Source organism: Muntiacus reevesi, chromosome 5 (assembly GCF_963930625.1).
Source record: "Muntiacus reevesi chromosome 5, mMunRee1.1, whole genome shotgun sequence".
NCBI lineage: Eukaryota > Metazoa > Chordata > Mammalia > Artiodactyla > Cervidae > Muntiacus > Muntiacus reevesi.
The window spans coordinates 36315717-36332294 of NC_089253.1; the positions used below are offsets into that span (position 1 = coordinate 36315717).

The window sequence follows — 16578 nt, forward strand, 5'->3', positions numbered from 1 at the left end:
GGAAAAGAAAGCTAGTTCAGGGTCACATGTATTTCCTCACTACCCAGCAGGCATTGGGAGGTTTCTAAGGTAATTGCCGGTGTTCTAGACATGAGGGGCTGAATGGGGACAGTTCCATTTAACAGGTTGAGATTGGACTTTGCAGGTTGCCAAAGTAACAGCTTCCTGTGCTACCTAGGAGATGTGGGGAACTAACAAGAGACTTAAAGCCTTTACAGCACTCGTTGCCGTGTGATTTTAGGCTAGAAGTGTTTGGCCAGGAAAGGTTGACTGGTAAGTATGAGGAGGGGAGTAAGCGAGTCAGCTCTTTAGCTCCTGGTAGAGCCAGGAAAACAGAAGTGCTGGCTCTGTCAGAGTTCCCTGTCTTCATTCAGAATAGCAGTCATTTTGCTTGACTCATATTGAGCCCTGGGCATTGCGGGAGTTGTCTCTAAACAGAAGATTGCCAGCACAAGAGGCAGCATAATTCATATTTGTTCCAGACTCAGCAATTCAAAAAGCCTTCTCACGACGACTCGCTCCTCCCAGGAACACATACAATCTCCAAGGAGGAATTATCATCATGATGGCCACTTTCCAGATGGGGAAACTGAGGTTAAGGGACTTGATCAAGGTCACAAGACTCGGGATATGAGGAGTCAAAGCGCAAACTCAGGATATCAGTTCACAAATTGTGTGGTTTTCCTCTGCTCTGACCAGGGATGGAGCACGGTGATCTGCTACTAATTGTGTAGGGAAAAGCAAGTAATATCCAGACTTAAAATGAAGAAACTAGGGAAAACAACTAGACCATTCAAGTATGAACTAAACCAAATCCCTTATGATTTTACAGTGGAGGTGACAAATAGATTCAAGGGATTAAATCTGGTAGACCGGTTGCCTGAAGAACTAATGACGGAGCTTTGTAACATTGTATTGAAGGCAGTGATCAAACAATCTCCAAGAAAAAGAAATGCAAGAAGGCAGAGTGGTTATCTGAGGATGGCTACAAATAGCTGACAAAAGAAGAGAAGTGAAAGCAAACGCAAAAGAGAAAGTTAAAACCAAAGGAATGCAGACATTCAGAGAACAGCAAGGAGAGATAAGAAAGCCTTCTTAAGTGAACAGTGCAAGAAATAGAGGAAAACAATAGGTTGCAAAGACAAGACATCTCTTCAAGAAAATGCGAGATACCATAGAAATATGTCATCTGAGGTGTCAGAGCTCTCCCTTGAACCCTCAAGTCTCTGAGCTATTTCCCTTATGGGTTAGGTGCATTTAGGGATATAAAACCTTAGGCCAGGGAGCCCTGGTCTCCTTCAGTATGTGTAGAAGAATTAAGGAAGAAAGTTGTCGGGCTAAGACAATCAAAGAAGAAAGAGGGGAAGGAGCAAGGGTGAGAGAGAACTGATGACTTCTGATTTTTTGGGTCCAGTCATTGAGATCTTTCTACTTGCTCTGGTTCCTATGCACAGGATCTCCAGTGTTCTTCCAAAAAGTCTCCCCTTTCCTTGAAACCAGCTGGGGTTGAGCTACTCTCCCTAGTGGTTCAGACTTGGTTCTAGATCCTGCCTGATTATGATGCACCTCCCAGACCCAAAAAGAGGCACCCATTTGTTTTAGCACCATTAAGAGTGAAACATTTTATTCATTACTGAGAATAGGGTTTGCAGAGCACCAAACACAGTTCACCAGCATCGCTGGACAGGAGTACCCTAGTGTGAGCGAGTGTGTGTTAGGAATAGCCTGAATGATTCCTGAACCAGACCAAGCGTTTACACTGCTGGAGCCAGGCCAATCCTTTCATTTTCTCGATCAAAAACTGAGAAGTACTGCCTCAGAAAGACATCACCCAGGACCCAGGTGTCTGGAGAGAGAGCTTCTAGACCTCCACGAAAGGCGCTAAGGCAGGAGTTTTTTACCTGGAGGAGGTAGAGACACACACCAGTCAGCCTGTGAGCTTACCTGCAACCGCCTCCTCAATATCCAGACCTAGCACACTTCTTGGTTTCATTTCCCTCTTTTGGTATGTATCGGGTGATTTTCTCAGCATCTTGGGATATGAGGGTTCATCCAAAAACAAAAAGGGCCAAGACGTGTGGTTGCCATATGGCAGGAGTGTGGGGAGGGGATTATTGGGAGTTTGGAATGATCAGATGTAAAGTAATATACAGAGGAATGATAAGCCACAAAGTCCTACCTATAGCGCAAGGAACTATATTCAATATTTATTGATTAACTAATGAAAAAGAATGTGTATATTGGTATATGTACAGCGAAAGCACTTATCTGTGCAGCAGAACTTAAGGCAACACCGATCAGCCATACTGATTTCTACGGTTTTCTAGAAAAGAATAAGAGCATTCCTGGTTCCCCTGACACTCTCTGATCCTTTCCTTCTGACTCCTGATTCTCGTTTTCTCTGCAGAGAATGCCTGTTCTTCTCCTGCGTCCCAAAAATCTGTTCTTTTTTTTTAATTAACTTTTAATTTTGCTTTGGAGTATAGCTGATTAACAATGTTCTGAGTTTCAGGTGGACAGTATAGGGACTCAGTCATACATGTACATGTATCCTTGTCCCAAAGACAGCCCTTCCATCCAGGCTGCCACCTTACATTCAGCAGAGTTCCCTGTGTTATACAGTAGCTTCCTGTTGTTTATGCCTGTTAAATATATTCAAAGCAGTGCTCACAACACGTTCTTTAAGACGTCGCTCAGGCCCTCTGAGAAGCATGTTTGGACCGACACTCACCCTTCAGCCAGTCCAGCCTTGGTTGGGTGACTTATTCAGGTCTCCATCCCCACTGGTCGGTTCAGAGCCCTCATCACCCCTAATAAGTCCCCGGGGTCCCTTTGCAGAGCACTGTGGGGTTCCGTTTGCATGGAATCCAGGGCAGATTTGCCTAGACCCAAGGAGGCCTCCCTATGGAGCCATGAATCAGGGATTTTAGAATTACTGCAATTCCCTCTCTTCCTCAAAGGCATCTTTGAGCCCAGCAGCCTGCTCTGAACTCCCACAGGGAGCTGACGTGAAGCCTCCACCCTGTGTCAGGGCTGAGCAGTCACTGTGCACCCTTTATTCACCTTAGCATCCAACCACCCCACAGAAGGGTCGGGGAGCCGGGCTCACAGAGGGGGAACGGGGACTTGGCAAGGGGAAGTTGCAGGCAAGGTCTAAGGTAGCCATGGAATTTATTGTACTTGGGAAAATTTCAAGAAGGAAGGGGAGACTGTTAATCATTATGATGGGAAAGCACACAGCGCCGCCACCAGCCAAGCCCCCTTGTCACATGTCCTATTTTAGGGATCACTAGAGCTGACTTTCCATGTTCCTGCATCTGAGGGCTCTAGTTGAACTGAAGATCGATGAGGGCAGAAGACCTTAGTGTTCCCTTCTCCCTGTGACTCCCACCATGCCAGCACCGAGTGGTGTCTCCACCTTTACTTCAGGAGGACGGATACCCCAGACCGTCGTCCACTCTGAAGTGGTTGATTTAGTGGGAGGTGCTGGCCCAGCCACAGGGGCTCAGCGGCATCTGCAATGGTGTGGCTTGGCCTGCAGAGGGTGCCGTCCTCCCAGCAGTAGCCCAGGGTTCCTGCAAACCCCAATTTAGAGAACCAACCCTCAGGGGTGGCCGCTCACCTTGATGATGTAGGCTTGAGGGGGCAGTGGATAGTCGATGCCATTGATGTTGAAGATGACAGGAGGCAGGGTGTTGACTGCATCACATGAAACCACATACTGTTAGAGAGAAGGAGAGAGGTTGGCCCAGAGGATCCTTATTATGTGGGGAGACTGGGAGTGACCCTGTGGCATGACCCTTCACCTGAGAGTCCTTGGGTTTGGCTTTCATGACTTTGTGGATGTTGGTGACCATTTCTTTTGGGCCATAGATCACTGATGTCCCGGTGTTCAAAGTGGCATGGCATCCACGAGAACAAGCAACAACTTCCCCGTTCATGGTGGTGCTGAGACAGTAGGGCAAAGCGGGCATCAGGGTCATGCAGACGGCTCCCTCCTTGAGGGAACTGAGCTGCCTCCCTCACAGCTGCCCCCTCCCTGACAGTGTCCAGAATAGCGCGTGATCTCTTGCCCTGACTTTTCTTTTTCTCTGATTACAGCACCTTTCGTGATATCCTTAAGCAGTACTTGCATACACCAGGCTCTTTTGTACCTTGACACAAGCTGGTCTTCCTTCCTAGAAGAGCACCCTCCCCTTTGATTGAATGATTTCTCCTCATCTTCCAGGTTCCAGCTTAACTGTCATGGTTTCAGGGAAGTCTTTCCCCCGGTATGTATCAGTCTCCTGTCTTTGTCACTCTCTGTAGACCCTTGCTCATGTCTAGCGTGTACCAAAGTGACAATTCACTGTGTGTGTGTGTCATTTCTTGCAATTTGCCTTCTTAGATGTGAGGGCTTTTATTCTCATCGCGTCCCTAAAGTGCTTGGCACACAGTGGATGCACAATGTTTGTCTGTTGGATGAGTGAAAGAAGACTGTGAAAATAATGAATGGAGACCATCCAGAGAGGTATATCTGATGTCTCACCAACAAGGGGTCAAACACACAGTGAAGATGGAGGTTCCTGCAGCAGCAGATTCTCATAGGGGTGGGAGAGACCGGCTGCCCTGGGAGAGGGTGTCTCTGAGCAGCATCCCCTCCCTGGGCTCAGACACTGAGACCCTGACCAGCCAAAGCTGACTAGACACAGAAACTCAAAGGACAGGTAAGATTTTATCTGAGGGTAAAACACAGAATCTCATCAATTATTGCCTCTTGTTCTCAATCCACTCCTGGATCCCACCTTCCCGATTCTCTCAGTTATATCCCCTGCCCCACCGTGTGCCCTGGGACATTGGGTGTCTCTTTTTATGTGTGGCTTTCAGGTCCCAAGACTGTGGCCATCCTCTCTCCACTGCTGGCTAGCTTCTCCCTAAGGAAATCAGTTTTCCCCATTTCTTCAGGACTTTCCCTGTTTTTAAGCTAACATTTCTCTGTACTGAGAATTTCTTTGGCCCGTGTAGCCCTGGACAGTTGGTCATCTTACCACAGCTCTGTTCAAATTGAGGAAATTCTCCCAATCCTCTTTTCACCACACTGAAAAGTCCTATAACCATGCTCCCCACCTCACACTCAGGGGTGCAGTCCTCCCGCAGCTGCACAGGCCTCTCTGGACCCTGTGAGGGACCCTGTTCTGAGCCCTGGCCAGGAGGCCTGGGGCGATTACAAACCCATGTGTGGTTTGTGTATCTATGAGTTTCTGTGTTTGTTTACGTGTGTGTTACTACGTGGCTCTGTGTGTACTTGTGCCTCTAGCTGGGTATGCATGTTTATCTGTGCCTGTTGTATCTTTGCATGAGTGTCTGTGTGTCTGTCTGTGTCCTTGTGGGTGGTGTGTATGCCTGTTGACTGTGTGTCTGGGAGTGCATTTGTGTGTCTGCCTGTGTCTGTGCACAGATAGGGGAGCATCACTTGAGGTGACCCTCAGAGGGAGAGGCTTACCGGTTCATGCTTATCTGCCAGTGGCGCTTATGGGACACTGGTACCCAGTTGAGCTCTCCCTTGTAGTAGCGGTGGTCCACCCCACCAAACATCACCACACTGCCCTCTGGCTTGCTTCTGCAGAGAGAAGGGAGGGGGATCCTTGGAGGAGAGTAACAACAGCACTGCCTGGGAACTGTGCTTATCCACCCATCAAGGCCCTAATAAGGTCCCCATCTACATATGCAGAAATTGAGGCTAGGAGCAATTGAGAACCAGACCAAGGTCGGTCGCTGGCTAATGAGTGGCACAGAGGAGCTGGGCCACCTGGCCTGACTCCACCCATTCAGTGTCCAGACGAGTCCCCGGACCTCCTGTGACCTGAATGCTCAGAGATACCCTCAGAAGACAGAGTGCTGAAGGTTCCCCCTTGTCCAGCCTTTATTTTTTCAGAAATATCAAGGCCTGAAGCACTAAGCGTGTGGCTTCAAGTCACACAGGGTTGGCTTCACTGGCCTGTGACCTGTGCTGTCCTTTGGGCCCCACACTCAGTAGGGCCCCCACCTCTGCTATCGTTGGCTTGAAATTCCCAATACTTGTTTGAACAAGTGGAGTCCCACACTTTTGTTTTGGATCCCACGCTTTCTTTTTGCACTGGCTCCTGCAAATTGTGTAGCTGGTCCTGGATGCTCAGTGAAATGTTAGTGAGGAAGGAAAGATTTCCACCATCCCTCTCTTTCCTTCCATGTCAAATTCATCAGCATATCCTGTTGCCTTTTCTTCCAACTCGTATCCTGACACCTTGCATTAGTCTTCCTTTTCACTCAAGCCCTACACCAAGCCCTGGCTCTTGCACTCAGGAGCATGGTTGTGTTCCAATAAAACCTTGTTTGTAAAAGCCAGTGGTGAAGCCAGGTGGGGCCCTGGGGCCATAGTTATCCTGGATTAGTCTATCTCTCAGGATACTTCTGTATCAATTGTTGCATCATTTTCATACAACTGAAAGGATCTCACAACTAATTTGCAGAGAGGGATTGTCCAGCTCAGACTTACTTGCTCAAGTAGAAGGCAAAGACAGGCTCCGAAAAGGCACCTTGGGACCACAAGTTGTCAAAGATGGGCCTGGCACCTGTGAGGCTGATGGAGGGGAAGGCCAAGCCCAGGACGCCATCAAAGGGCATACCATCAAACCCGAATTCCTCCACGCTTAGGCCAAACGACTGATTAAGGCTAACGAAGTTCCCGATCTGTGGGCGAGAAGAGTGTTCCCACATAAACGTTTGTTAAGTGGGTCTAGGCTTGGGCTGATGAAGAAATGTGTTAGCTCTGCAGAGAAGAACTGAGGACGTCCTGTGTCCTTGGTAGACCTCAGATGGTTAGAGCGAGCAGGGAGGGGAATTTGGGTTCCATTTATGTGGGTGCGAGGATTTTAAAACTTCTGCCCCTCTGAATAACACCTTCTGAGTGAGTCAAATTGGCCTCAAGGCTTCTGTACCGGTGGGACAAAGTCAGGCTAGGACCCAGTGGTGCCCCCTTGTGGACAAAATGAGCAAAGAGCAAGAGAGCATTCTGTGGCGTCTCTAAGAACTGATGACAGAAATGGACTGAATTGATGGTAACATATTTTGGATTCTGCATCTGGCCAGAGATACAGAAGTTCGTTATACAATCTTTCTGGCAGGGTTCTTATGAAATTACTGCCTGGGAAATACCCTTTTGGGGGGTATCTGTGTGTTTGTGTGAGTGTGTATGAGAGAGAGAATAAGAGAGAGGGGCGAACTACTCAGGTACTTTGGGGAAGGAAGGCCATAGGTTTTACCAGACTCTCAAAGGCTCCATATTTTGAGAACACACTTATCAGGCCCCCTTACATCTCTGGCCTCCTGCTTATCCGCACTAGATATCTGAAGTTCCTGACCTCACCCAGGGTCCCCCGATCAGTTTTTTCCTTTCCCCAAATACCCACCACCAGCTTTGGTCCTGACAAGCCAGCCAGGCTCCACTGCTTACCACAGGTGTGACCTCAGCAAGGCTCTTGCTGTCTGCACCTCAGTTTCCTCATCTGTATCATTAGCAAATCAATGCATCTGCTGTATGGGGTGGTTGCAGCTTTCAGCAATTTATTACCATGGCATTGCCTGGCACATTCTGAGAATATAAAAGCCGGTGCTTTTTCTCCCCCTCTTCTGGCTCCCAGCAAAATGAGCCCTGAGCTGCTCATGGGCAGAGGAGCTGTAAGTCCACAACCCAAGCCACTCTCTGGGTTAGCTAATCCATTTGTTTGTGGTTCACTATGAAGACGTCTCCCCAGGGACAGGATCCTGTGGGTCAGATAGCCAAAGTCTATGGGAGTTAGGGTAGGACGGTCCTGCCAGCTGGTCCTGTGTGTGTTTTGTAAGCAGCGGTCACTCCATAGTCATTCCTGACTCAGCTTTTGTTTCCACATTACCCGAACGGTGTCAGAGCCAAGAAATCCGCGAATAAGCCCAGATCCATAGACGAGGGTGACAGGCTGGCCTGCTTTCCTGAAGCTCGAAGAATTTTGAGGATTGAAGGTGCTGAGTGTTTCTGCAGACACAAGAGATGAGTGTCAGTCAGGTGCCAAGGGTGGAGAAGGGAGAGTCAGGGCAAGGAAAAGGTGGGTGGGTTGGGGGGTGTTTGTACTCACTACAGGCTGGACTTTCACAAGTGATGGAAGGCACCCACAAGTCAGCTGAGCCTGTGTCAAAGACGACCCGGAACTCCTGAGGGGGTGTTCCAATGGTGATGTTCCCCACGTAGACCATCTATGGGGATCAGGAGGGGTGGGTTAGTGCAGATCTGGCTCCCCTCGATTCCCCCACTGCTGCCTCCCTCTGGGTGTCACATGTCTCCTGAGATCACTTTCCAACCACCATGCAGCTCACAGCCTTTGTTCTCAGAGGACTGATATTTATCTCTGCGCTACACAGTATCTGGGATATTCTCTCTATGACCAGGGGTTGAAAAAGTACCTCCTGCATTCGGAGCCCAGAGTCATAAGCACTGGACCTCCAGGGAAGTCCTGGTGCCTTCATTTGAGAAGCTCTCTAGTCTCTTCAAACCCAGCCTGAGCATCTCCTTCTGCAGGAGGTCCTCCTTGATCAATCCCAGCCACTCCCTCCAAACTCAGACCACATCCAATCAACACCACACAGGTGACCCTTTCATTTGACATATATTTACTCTTTGCCTTTCTCTCAGGCTAGCCTGCACAATCTTGAAGACAAAATATGCCCTTTTTTGTGATCTAAGAAGAATAACCACATTGTCAGATTCTTATGCCTTACATGGATTAGGTAGTCAGTGACTTTTTACTGCTGTGATTCTTGCATCTGTGGAAGCTGAATTCTTTTGCCTGGGGATTCACTCTTGCTTTGCAGTTGGCTTTATCCGTTGACCAGAGATGGCTCACCTTTCATCTGTAACTGAGTGGCTCACCTATTTTCGAAGGTACAATCTCCCTCAGACTAACGACACATCTTTGACACAGAAATGAATGTTTACCTGCCACCTGGTCATTGCTGGGCCAGTCACCACAGACCAAGAGTTGAGGATGAGAATGCCTTCTCCTCTGGAGTGGGGTCCCTGTTGCCCAGTGTTTCTGCCTCCTGCAGGAGCCCCAGCCCCAACTTCCCCCCTGCCACCACCAGAAGAGGTAGCAGTGCCAGCCCAGAGCACCAGGGGGCGATGAGGAGAGCCATCCTCCCAACAAACTCACATCCAGAAAGTTCCTCAGGGGGTGAGTGGCTATGTTGGTGTCTCTCTTGGACAGTCTGTAAGCTTGTTCCTCCAGGAAATTGTTCAGTAATTTTTTTTCCCTCAGGGTTTCTCGCAAGGTCTTCACTTTCCTTAGAGGCAAACTTTCACCGAGGATTAGGAAAGAAACAAAGGAGAAGATGCGATTAGCTGTCCGTGTTAAGGTATAACTGTCATTGTAATGGCACTGTGGATTTTCCAGCGTTTTAATGAGTGTCACCTTATTATCGGAATGCCATCCAAATGCCATTTCAAAGATGTAGGTTTGAATACAGGTTGTGTTGTGTAACATTGTGTAAGACCATTTGGACTCTCAGCTTACTCCTGGGTAAAAGGGTGGAATGTAATGATTACCACCCTCCAGATAGAAAATTTAGGAGATAAGTGAAGTGATGGATATAATGTACCTGAGGTATAGTAAATGTCAACAATGACAGCCATTAGTATTACTATTGCCATCCCACTGTATCCTTCTCAAGGAAGCTCAGGGAGGAAGGTGCTAGAAGAGGATTATTATCCTATTTTTACAGGGAAGGAATCTGAAATTCAAGGAGTTTGTGACTTGGCTCTGGTCACACTGCTTGTCAGATGTACAACAGCGTAGAAGTAGCTCTCCCAATCTTTCTCCAAGTAGAAACAGAACAGAGGGTTAAGAGAAGAATCCAGGAGATAGGAAACAATTTAGAGAAATTAAGAGGCTAAAGAAGCAAGGATGAGTCAAATTGAAAAACTAAAAGAAGAGAAAACAACACGGAGAGATCTGCACTCACAGAGACTTCCAAAGAGATGGAGAGATAAGTGAGAGAGACACAGAGATGCAGACATAGACATATACACACTGAAGTAGAGAGAGAACAGAGAGGAGACCTAGAATAAAATGTAGAAAAACGCTACTCCACAGGACCACACATATATCTGTACAAGTTGTGCACTAAACAATTGCAATGAGTTCCATTTTCTGCAGGTCACCACATGATGGGGTCCCAAGAGTTGTGCAACCATGCAAAGCTACACCTTGACCCTTGGGACCCACAGTTTCTATAGCAAGGTGCATGCCTGTGTGCTAAGCTGCTTCAATCCTGTCCAGCTCTATATGACCCTATGGACCTCAGCCTGCCAGGCTCCTCTGTCCATGGGATTGTCCAGGCAAGAATATTGGAGTGGGTTGCCATGTCCTTCTCCAGGGGATCTTCCCGACCCAGGGCTCCAACCTGCATCTCTTACATCTCCCACATTTGCACGGGGGTCCTTTACCACTAGCACCACCTGGGAAGCCCAAGGCTAAAGAAGCAAGGGTAGGTACCTATTGCAGGGTATTTATCAATAAGTAAGAGTTGCACTTTAAGACTATCAGGGAAATGTTCCATTTCTTTCTAACCCAGAAAGGAAGATGATGCGGCTTACAGTCCCCATACTTACATGAGTATGCACTCTGAGAGGGCCACCAGCCCGAGGAGCACAAGCCACTTCATGCTTCTTTCCTGGCTCCAAGTACTCAGGGAAGCTTTCGTTCTTTAGCATGCAGTGGTGACCAGGAGCTTCTGGTTATATGTGCTCCAACCTGCCCTAATTGTCCCCTTTAGGCCACTAATGGATCTGATAAAAATACAAAGCTCTTGATAAAATTTTTATCTTCATTCTTGACCTTGGGGAATGGTCTTAGAAAATTCTCAGAATTCAGAGAATTCTACTGTGATCTCTTCCTTGAGGCTTGGCTGGAAAACCAAAGTGAACCGCATGGACATCTAAGGCATGGAGAAACTTGCCATCGTGGAGAAAATTACTGCTAAGAACACCATAAAAATCAATACTAGGGGCCATGCTAGACATTCATGATCTCCTGTGGTCTGCCTAGCAACTTCATGAGGTATGGTTTGCTGTCCTCGTTGGAGAACTGATTGCTAGAGGAAAAGAGGTCAAATGGAAAAGTGAAGACTTCAGAGGCAGCCCAGAGACATATGAGTGGCTTTAGGAAGTGGGTGTAAGAAAAGTTTAGGAATCCACATGGAGAAGCGAAAACTGGGATAATTTTAGCACTCCACTCTTTAATTAGAACAAATTAAATGTATAAAAAGTAAATGCAAAGCAGAAAAAGAGACACAGATGTACACAACAAACTTTTGGACTCTGTGGGAGAAGGGGACGGTGGGATGTTATGAGAGAATAGCATCGAAACAAGTACAGTATCAAGGGTGAAACAGATCACCAGCCCAGGTTGGAGGCATTAGACAAATGCTCAGGGCTGGTTCACTGAGAAGACCCAGAGGGATGGGATGGGAAGGGAGGTGGGGGGGTGGGGATCGGGATGGGGAAGACATGTAAATCCATGGCTGATTCATATCAATGTATGACAAAAACCACTACCCTATTACTATATTATCATTATTATATAATTGTATATATTATATTTATATATAATATATATATTATTTAATATAAATATATATTTTATATGTTATATATTATATTTATATATTATATAATATTATATATTATTATTACTATATTAATTTAATTATTAATTAACTTTAATTAAATATAACATATAATATATAGTATATAATATATATAATTGTTATATAATATTAATATTAATATATTTTATTCATATTATAGATAATAATATTATACATATTATATATAATAAATATATATTTATATATATTTATATCTATGTTTATATATTATTATGTATAATTATTATATATACTATATGCTATAATTATAATTATGGTAATATAATACTATATTGCTAATAATACTAAGTAAACTAATTAGTCTCCAACTAATAAAAACAAATAAAAAAAAGAAAAAAGAGTCAGAAATTCAAACTACTAAGAGACAACATCTCATTTGTCTCTGTGACAGATTGCTAGGGTACTAACACCATTTTGAGAGCTGAGAAAGGAAAATAATCATCAATATTTACGCCATATTTTTTGTATGTATCATATTCCATGTAGCCAGAAGTAGTTTAAAGAATCTTATTTTTATTGAAGAGTTCCAGAAGTTGAAACAGAAGGAGTGGTAGAAACAGGAAAGCACTATTTTGCAGCATCCTCGGGAAACAATGGATCTGGCAAAGGTCATCAATGGATGCTGAAACCATGCGTGAAATGTAGAAAGGGGAGCATACAATGGATGCATGAAGCTGGCAGCATCAGGATCCAATGCATTTCAGCATCTCTCAAAGTGAGGCATCTAGAAATACTGAGACTCCTTAAGTATCACCTTAAGATATATATATCTGCATATGAAATATTACAATAAAAAATTTTGAACTCGTCTAGATCTACCTACCAGTCTCCAGGGAAAAACACATCAAGATACAGAGAAGCAATCCTCTAAACCTACAATCCCCCACCTTTTGTCACAAGGGGCTGGATTCCTGGAAGACAATTTTTCCACAAAAATTGGTAGGGAAATGATTTCGGGATGATTGAAGGATCTTTCACTTATTGTGCACTTTATTTCTTTTATTACTACATTGTGATATGTAATGAAATAATTATACAGAGCATCATAATGCAGAATCAGTGGGAGCCCTGAGCTTGTTTTCCTAAAACGAGACTGTCCCATATCTGGGTGATGGGAGAGTGATTGGGAGTAGCTGTAAATACACATGAAGCCCCACTCACGGGCCTGCTGCTCACCTCCTGCTCTGCAACCCGATTCTCAATAGACCAAGAGATGGTATTGGTCCTGCTGCCAGTGTTGTGGATCCCTGCTCTAAATCCTATTCTTGGGACATTCTGTAAGACAAACCATGTCACTTCCTCCCAGTTGTTGAACAAATAAATGGCTTTAAAATCGGGAGAGAGAGAGTTATTTAGTCTTAAAAGAGAACAACTTAAAAGTGAAACATATGAGTACGTTCTTTCAATAAACTGTGAAAAGACACCAGAGAATTTAGAGAATCAGGGAAATTTGAACATGGGCTGGATATTAGATGTTAATTTTATTTGGAACAAAATACATTGTGGTTATCTATATTTTGTGAGATGGTAACCTTTTCCTTAAAATACTTCAGCAGAGATGAATAAATAGCAAAAGAAAAAGAAATTAAATGAGGGTCTGTCTTGACTTGAAAAGAGATCTGCATAGTTGCTATAGATTGAATTCTGTTGCCCACAATTCAGATGTTGAATCCTTAAGTCCAGATGTGATGATATTAGGAGGTAGGGTCTTTGGGAGGTAATTAAGTTGATATGGGTTTCTGATGGTGGGGTCCTCATGATGGCATTAAATGCTTCCCCCTTTTTCTCTCTTATTCTCCCTCTTCCTACATCCCGTCCCCTACCACACATAAGATCATAGAAAGAAGAGAAATGATGTAAGTCAAGAAGTGTATCTTCACCAGAAACCTGACTGTCCACCACCTTGACTTGCACTTCTACTCTCTGTTCTATGACAACCTGTGGGACTCAGAAGTTAGTTTTGTAGTTCTTGATGCCAAATGATGAAATACAGTGTTGGTGATACTATTCTTACTTATTTATATTATGTTTGACATCATTTTGTAATAAATTCCCAAAAGGTGCATTTTGAAGGCTCTCTCTTAGTGGTACTTTGCAGTGCCCAAGAAAAGCAGATTCAGGCAGGCCCCCCAATAAATGAGTGGTTGGAGACCCACTTGCTCTTTATCCAGCTCTTCGGTCATCTGATTCCCATCCTCCACACCCGACAACCCCACGCACAGCCCCATCTGCACACCATGGCTAACCTCCTTGTTCATCCAGCTGGAGACTCTAATGAGCCAGGTCAGGGACTGGAGGTGGAAGGAATGGGGACGTTTTTAGAAAGAATGAACTGGGCAGCCCCCTTCCTGGTTTTCTCTTCCTTAGTGTCATCTGCAGGTGAGGTAGAGGGCCTGGGTATGGAGGGAGCCACTAGTGGGGCTCTGGGGACATTAGGAAGGAAAGGGAGGAGGAGTTCATAACCCAGGAACCAAGACGTGGGCAGATTGCTCAGCATCCAGGAGGGAGGAAAGAAGCACTGGGAAAACAATGGTGTCAACCACACACAGGGCCAAATCCACCCAAGTGTTCTGGGTAACCTTACTGGAGGTCATGATCTTCTTGCTGGAATTCCTGATCTGGACATGAAGAGGGTAGAGTCGCACTCACTGTAAATGAGTCATGGGGAGAGGGACAGATTCCCCCAAGGGCCCTTTCATTCCACTCTATGGGAATCATCCCAAACTGGGCAGCAAAATGGCAGCTCATCCAAGCATTTAAAATACTTCCTAATTTATCTAAGCGTCCTGGCAGGTGTTGTGCCCAGAGTTCCTTTCAGAGAGCCAATTCATCAGCCCAACTCGGGTTTCTGCAGAGGAATCTACAACCTTCCCAGTTGGTAACTTCTGACTTATAGCTACCTGATCTCATCCCACAGAACACAAATGGTGGCAAGTTCCAGGGGGCAAGGCCTCTAAGGTCCTCCATCTCACAGCAGCTGTGTGGCAAATAGTCTTCCACTCCCAGTCCTGAGTCCAGGATCCATGGATATCACCAGGCAGTCACGGAACCCTGCCTACTAGATGCAGACTCAGAATCCTTGGCAACACGTACCTCTGAGTCACTTGTCCACTGATTGACATTGAGCTTCAGTCTGGAACAAGTGATCTGGAGCAAGTCCAGTCTCCCTCATCCAAGAGATGGGAAACTGAATCCTGGGGTGTATGAATCACTCAAAAACTGCAGGTAGGTTAGTGAAGACCAGGCAACCAGGACCTCTGGTTCTCAGGCTAGGAGACCTCCAGGAGGGGAAAGATGAGAGAAATCTCAATTGCATCCACTGCTAGGCAGCTCTCAGAGGTCTACAGGCACCAGAGTGGAAGTTCCTTTCCCACTGTCCCTCAAGTCTGGTTGTGATTCTATCAGAAGACCTGCCTTCTTGTAGCAGCGGGAATGCACTATTGGGAGCTGGTTCTGCTAGGTTCCAGGCACAGTGGGGAGGCCCTAGCTGGAGTGTCCCCAGGAAGCAGTCATGCAGATGGTGCCTGACTCACTCCCAGCTCTGCAGGCCCAGAGCTTCCGCTCCTCATTCACACAACACCAACACTTGGGACACTGGGGCACATAGACCTGCATTCACAGCAAGCAGCATTCCATGTTCAGCCCTCTGAGAACTTAGACGCAGTGTCTTACTCTTTTTTCAGGGAACCCCAGGCTGAGTGAAGTTTGGATTGAGACAAGCCTGTAATCAAGGAGCTTGTTCCCTCTTTGATGCTCAAAAAAGATCTTGGAGGTTTGAATGTCTTGAGAGGGGGTGAACCAGTCATGTTCGTGGGGGACTTTGCTTTATAGAACTGGTTGGAGAAAAAGGACAGACACTCAGGACAAGGTTGGACATCTCTGGGTCTCAGCTGGTTGTGAGTTGAGTTCCAGCCACCAGACTTCAGGGTCAGGTGTTGAAGTTATTCACAAGCCACCTTCAGAGAAGGAACAGGAGAAAGATTTTGCCCAGAGAGCCGTGTAGTCAGCTGACCAGAGGATCACACAGGGCAAGATGGGACAAGAGGTTTTGTTTGTCTCTTGGCTCTATCCGTTCCCTGGAGTTTCTACCCCTGAGGACAAGCACACAGAGATAACCAGAGTCACTGGTGATGCCCCTGGGAACGGATGCCCCTGGTGATAACCAGCCTGTGTAATTAGCCCTGGGCCCAGGGCTGACTCAGCGCTCTGACAGCACCAGGGTCTCCCTTCTGGGAAGCATGAGATGGTTCGTTGCTGCTAACTCACAAGCGAAGTATGTAACGAGGTCCTGGTTGGTGACTTGTGCCCAAGTTCCAAGGATTAAAGCTATATTGGAAGTGGAAAAGTAGCCATTCATTAAGCTTGATTACCTTGGGCCTTTACAGTGACTATTTCTCACATCTAGAATGTTTTTCTCCCAGCTTTTTGCATTGCTGGCTTCTTCTCAGCATTTAGCATCAACTCAAATGTGTCTCCCTCAGGCAGGCCTTCCCTGGGCACTCTTATCTCACAAGCACAGAGCCTGATCCATTCAAAGAGCCCATAGACACTGACTGCATCTCCCTCTGCCTTTCATGGGCACATTTAGAGCTTGCAAATATTGAAAGCAGTTGGCGTTGGGCTCCTCTCGCTAGTGGTTCAGACTTGGTTCTAGATCATCCCTGATTATATGCACCTCCAAGACCCAAACAGAGGCACCCATTTGTTTTAGCACCACTAAGAGTGAAACTTTTTATTCTTCACTGAGACTGGGGTTTGCAGAGCACCAAACACAGTTCATCAGCATCACTGTGCAGAAGTGCCCTAGTGAGAGCGAGTGTGTGTTGGGAGAGGCCTGACTGATTTCTGAACCAGTCCAAGCAT

The 16578-nt window shown here is 46.1% G+C and overlaps 1 protein-coding gene across 1 annotated transcript; it reads right to left on the reverse strand.

Annotated features, from left to right (window-relative positions):
• Positions 1 to 1754: 1754 nt before the first annotated feature.
• On the reverse strand, positions 1755 to 10746 carry LOC136168792 (pregnancy-associated glycoprotein 2-like). The gene is made up of 9 exons (XM_065936494.1): positions 10658 to 10746; positions 9201 to 9342; positions 8130 to 8247; positions 7911 to 8029; positions 6515 to 6708; positions 5483 to 5599; positions 3807 to 3948; positions 3623 to 3721; positions 1755 to 1901 (listed from the first exon to the last, which is right to left on the reverse strand). The coding sequence occupies exons 1-9, from the start codon at positions 10708 to 10710 to the stop codon at positions 1755 to 1757; spliced, it is 1131 nt and encodes a 376-aa protein (XP_065792566.1). The 5' UTR covers positions 10711 to 10746.
• Positions 10747 to 16578: the final 5832 nt, after the last annotated feature.